At 43.9% G+C, this 5000-nt stretch overlaps 2 protein-coding genes and 1 long non-coding RNA gene across 7 annotated transcripts in view; 2 read left to right on the top strand and 1 right to left on the bottom strand.

The window, feature by feature from the left end:
* Positions 1 to 1476, bottom strand: part of snx21 (sorting nexin family member 21) — an 8583-nt gene extending 7107 nt beyond the window's left edge. Inside the window, exons 1-3 of the mRNA XM_061033230.1 lie at positions 1137 to 1476; positions 866 to 1062; positions 14 to 155 (exon numbers count right to left, since the gene is read on the bottom strand). Coding sequence (XP_060889213.1) covers positions 14 to 155; positions 866 to 1062; positions 1137 to 1425 — 628 coding nt within the window. The 5' untranslated portion in view covers positions 1426 to 1476. The remainder of the gene's footprint in view (positions 1 to 13; positions 156 to 865; positions 1063 to 1136) is intronic.
* Positions 205 to 5000, top strand: part of LOC132960631 (uncharacterized) — a 39523-nt gene continuing 34727 nt past the window's right edge. Inside the window, exon 1 of the long non-coding RNA XR_009667415.1 lies at positions 205 to 366. This is a non-coding gene — a long non-coding RNA (uncharacterized LOC132960631). The remainder of the gene's footprint in view (positions 367 to 5000) is intronic.
* LOC132960628 (deoxyribonuclease-1-like) overlaps positions 4614 to 5000 on the top strand; it is a 14712-nt gene continuing 14325 nt past the window's right edge. For all 5 annotated transcript variants that reach the window (XM_061033239.1, XM_061033238.1, XM_061033237.1 and 2 more), the window contains exon 1: positions 4614 to 4758. The gene's annotated coding sequence lies outside the window, so the exon portion shown is untranslated. The remainder of the gene's footprint in view (positions 4759 to 5000) is intronic.

The raw sequence follows: 5000 nt of genomic DNA, 5'->3' as shown, positions 1-5000 counted from the left end.
TTTTTTCACCTACGTGGGAAACAGACGCGCTCCATCTGGTCTCCGTGGTTACGACGCAGGGTGGCATGGAGCCGCTGGAAGTCGGAGTATCGACGGGTGATGATGGCTGGAGTCTTGTCGCTGCCGCCGGATTGGATGACATGGATGGTGTAAAGCTGCAGAGAAACACAGAGAAAGGTCTCATATCCTCCTCTTCTTCTTCAGTGTAAATAAGTGTCAGAGCTCCTCTTCAACATGTGTGTGAAGTTTCTTGTTCTAAATCCACTCTGATCCTGTATTTGATCATGTCTATAAACCCCTCTATTTCAGCCCTGCTCAGAACAGGCTGTTTCTGTGTCTGTACCTTTAAATATGTAAATGAGCTGTGTCTGACCACGCCCCCTCTCTGGAAGGCCTTGGGTGTACTCGGTCTTTCTCGCTCCATGTCCTATTGTTTACATTTGAGAAGGCAGACTCAGAGGGCAGAACAAACACCTAGCTGTGGGAGTGTCACCCACCTGGGGGAGGGGCTACTGCCCTTTGTGATGTCATGAAGGGAAACTCTCCAAACGGCCTGTTTGAGGACACATTTTCTGAAAAGTGGAGCAGGTAAAAGACGGAGAGGATGGACTTTTCTCATCATTGGGGGGTTTATAGACGGACTAGAGGAACATGGGGAAGTGGTTATTTTATTTTTATTAAGACTTTTTGACTTTTGTCCGGGTTTTAAATGTGTTTTGATAAATGCACAAAATAAGGATTGTGATGATTTATATATCATCAATAAAAACTGAGATTAACCAGTTTAAATGTTTAAGGGCACAGTGACTCGCTGACATGAAGGTTGAAGCTCCTGCTGACCTTTGACCTCCATATTTGGACTCACCACGTATTTGGACGCGGCGTCCTGCACCACGCTGGCGTCCGTCACCTCAAACATCAAGCAGTCCGTCATCCTCCTCCCACCGGACGAGGTGCTTCCTCCTCCGAGTCCACGCAGGCTCCTCCAGCTCTCCTGAAGCTGCCGAGTCAGCAGGGAGGAGGGGGAGGGGCCTACAGGGGACATGCCCACTGGACTGGCATCTGAACCAGACAGCGTGTTAAATTCATATTTAGCTCATGAAACAGGAGAAAAAGTTCTTTACAATGAATCTTACCCGTGCTGCTAAGCCCCTCCTCCATCGACTCTCCCATGAAGTCGGAGTCACTGTCGAACTCAGACCCTTCTCCCTCGCCTCCGTCCTCGCCTCCCCCTCCGCTGTCGAAGCAGAGCGTCCCCCCGAGCCGGTCGCTCACACACTCCTCCTCCTCCTCCAGCTCCGCCTCCCAGCTGTCCTCTCGAAACTCCTCCTCTTCCTGTGCATCTCCTGCTTCCTGCTCTGGTCCCGCCCCCTGTCCGTCCTTAAACAACGAGCGCTTCAGACGGTCCAACAGCCGGGACGCCATGGCGCCAACAGGCCTCCGCGGGGGGGGGGGGGGGTGGGGGGGGGGGGTGAACTAAAGACAGAAAAGTAATCCAGACACGAGACATTTCATTTTCACACATTTACTAAGTCAACTGCTCATGCTTCATTTGACGTAACAGCTGATGTTTCCACGGCAACGCTCACGGCCGCCATGAGACACGTCCTGTCACAACTATTAAATGACAGATTTCTCTGGCTTTGATAACTGTTGGGATATATTTGATGTTAAACTATATGAGGCCGCGTGTCTACCGAGCGTGTTTTTTCTGAGCGCCATGCAGCGTCTTCTTCAATTGTTGTCAATGAGTAGAGAGCGTTTTTCTCTCCCTCTCTGAGTGCTCAAGTTGAAAATCTTTCTACTTTTCAGAAAAGGCGCTGAACCTTCATCCTCCTCGCTCCGCGTCTGATCGGGAAATAAACGATCTCAACCCAAACCCAAAAAATCTCTGCCCCCAAAAAAACACCAGGTGGACAAGGGGCGGGGCCTAACACAGGTTTAGTCCATTTGAATTAATTGATATATTTTGATGTAAAAATTCTACATATCGTGTCTTTAAGGCCGAAACATCTTACTGAGTCCGATAAGTGAAAGTCAGTCAGCGTGACAGAAAGAGAACGACGTGTTTCAATGAGACTTCCACAATCCAGCAGGTCATTTAGAGAAACCAACACAGAGCCACATGTCTGCTCACGTTACAGAGCTGGAGGCCTCTCCATGGAAATCATGTCACACATTAATAATGCAGCGAGACGTGAAGTCAGCCCGGAAAACAAGACGCAGCTTCAAGATCCTCTACAGGATCAGTCACACACAGAACCAGCATCCTGGACTCTTTAGGTTCCTCAGCTTAGGAAGACAAAAACAGAAAAGTTCCTCTTCCCTCATAAAACTACTGAGGACTTCCTCAAACAGATGTGAACATCTGGAAGGTTAACTCAGAAGATGTGAACATCTGGAAGGTTAACTCAGAAGATGTGAACATCTGGAAGGTTAACTCAGAAGATGTGAACATCTGGAAGGTTAACTCAGAAGATGTGAACATCTGGAAGGTTAACTCAGAAGATGTGAACATCTGGAAGGTTAACTCAGAGTCAGAGCTTAAAGGAGCAACATAAACTGCTCTTACTATATCATCAGACTTTAAGAAACATGACCAAGTGTCATAATAACCATCAAGAGAACCCAACAACCACGAGATGAGACCGAGAGGACCAAAGATTTAACATGACACTAAAATCTAATAAAAACACGTCAATAAGTCAGAATAATAATTCAAATGAACATCATGAGTAAAAGCAGTAAAAGGAGAGAAAGTGGGATTTTACGAGGTGTCCTTAAAGGTAGCATGAATACCTCTTCACCAGGTGAATAGATAATACAGTTTGTACCTGACAGCTCAGGTGAGCTTCAGGTACAGACACGTTAACAGTTATAAAGTCAGTTAGCCTGAAGCTAACAACTTTATTGTGAAGGACGTTGTATGAACTGTCTGTGGGAGTGAGTACAGCTCTTTAAAAAGACAGCTGTTGACCCTTCTTAAGTATTAAAACTGAAGTTTAAATCAGTTTTCAAACCGGTCTGTCCTGTTTCTGTTTCTGTCTGAATGAAGAGGCTGCAGTGCTAACGGCTAACCCCGTTAGCTTCCATCACAACAAAGCTAGCCGAAAGGCTAACAAGTTTGTTTACAGCTGAATGTTCACTGATTTATTTGACACTCTGAGGTTTAAATAACTCACCCGGGTTCTGAACAGACTCTCCCCGCTCCGGTTAGTCCATGTCAGCGGGTAGAATCAAGTCTGAAGCTCCGGTCAGGACCTCCGGGATCGATCGTCCTGCTGCGGGATGTGGGTCCACTCTCAGCGGACTGACTCCTCAAACTATCCCCGCTGGAGCTTCCAGGAGTGGGCGGGGCCTGGTGGACGTCGGACAGCACCATATAAGGACATGATGCACTGATCGTCACCGTACACTAGGGGGCAGTATTGTTGTCAGTAATGATCTTATTAAATAAAGATCCTGATGGATGAACACGAAGACAAACTAACAGTGAAGGGAAACTTCAGACAAAATGTTGTTTTAAATTAAAGGACATTAAGATAGGAAGGAAGTAGTTCACCCCACACCTCAGTGCAATACAAGTGTACAATATTAACCTTAAAAACTAAAAACTGTTCAATTATATAATGTGAAAAATATGTGTGCAATAACCTCAGGTGCAATAAGAAAACTTATTTATATTTTCATCTCATTGTTCAGTTGTCCCCTTTGTTATTTTTTTGTATTATATCTTTGCTTTAATACAGTGTATAACTTCTGTACAGTTTATTTTAAATCACTTAGCTGTTGCTACAACTTATTTATTTTTACTTTTACTTTTTTTGTACTTTTCTACTCTTTTTTTCTTACAATGTTTTTCTATTTTATATATAATTTTAATTTTTTTTTTGTAGAAGCTGACTCAGGGAGAAACGCACAAGAATTCCAATGTACCTGTATTGTCCTGTACCTGTGCAAATGGCAATAAACATCTATTCTATTCTAAATTCAAATAGTCAGCTTGACAAACAATAATTAAACTGATGGATAATTAAGTGAAATAATGTATTTATTAATTTAATAAGAATGATCATGAAAGCTGTGTTTTAATGTTTCTCATGAAAGTGGAGGTTAATTTAACGACCTGATGTACGTTTGTTGTTTAAGCCACATTAAGTAACTTTGGAGAAACTCAGAAACATTTCAAAGTTGTTGAAAACACGACATTCTCTTTTATACAAACATGATCAGTATTTAAATTTTTTTTAAAAAGATTCATCGTAAAACGAAACCTCCCTGTTCCTAAAATCTGTTACAAGTTATTATTTCTGCAATGCCATGACAAGCTGCTTCAGGAAAAGTTGTTGGGATCATGATGATGAAATCAGGGCGTTTAATGACCCTGAGAAAATATTGAGCAACAATGTTCTTCCTGTTCGTCTATTTCAACAGAAAAGATCACATGATGTAAAACAAATATCATATCATTTTAAATGATGACAGAAATGTCCGATCAATAATTCAGACTTCTCTCTGGTTGTGTTTTCTCACCTGACAGGCAGCTAGTGGGACCCGTACTGTGAAGTACAAACATCCTATCTTTTCCCAGAGCCTTGAATGCAACAGTAGTAGAGGGGCGTGGCCAACCTAACAACCAGGAAGGTGTTAAGATGACATCAACAGGTAGCAGCCTCCACCCTGCAGCAGCATCAGGAAGCTCAGCAGAGTTTGAGCAGCAGCAGAGACACACAGTCGACCCTCCGCTCACCTGAACAGGTAAGAAAACCAGCAGCACCAGCACTCTGTACTGGGACCAGACCAGTAACAGCTGCTGTGTGTGTGTGTGTGTGTGTGTGTGTGTGTGTGTGTGTGTGTGTGTGTGTGTGTGTGTGTGTGTGTGTGTGTGTGTGTGTGTGTGTGTGTGTGTGTGTGTGTGTGTGTGTGTGTGTGTGTGTGTGTGTGTGTTTAGACAGGTGTTGTGAGCAGGTCTCGTCTACAAATACCTGACAATAGAAACT

Source organism: Labrus mixtus, unplaced genomic scaffold (genome assembly GCF_963584025.1).
Source record: "Labrus mixtus unplaced genomic scaffold, fLabMix1.1 SCAFFOLD_90, whole genome shotgun sequence".
NCBI lineage: Eukaryota > Metazoa > Chordata > Actinopteri > Labriformes > Labridae > Labrus > Labrus mixtus.
The sequence above is the reverse complement of the archived record's forward strand: the minus strand, read 5'-3'. Positions and strand labels throughout refer to the sequence as shown.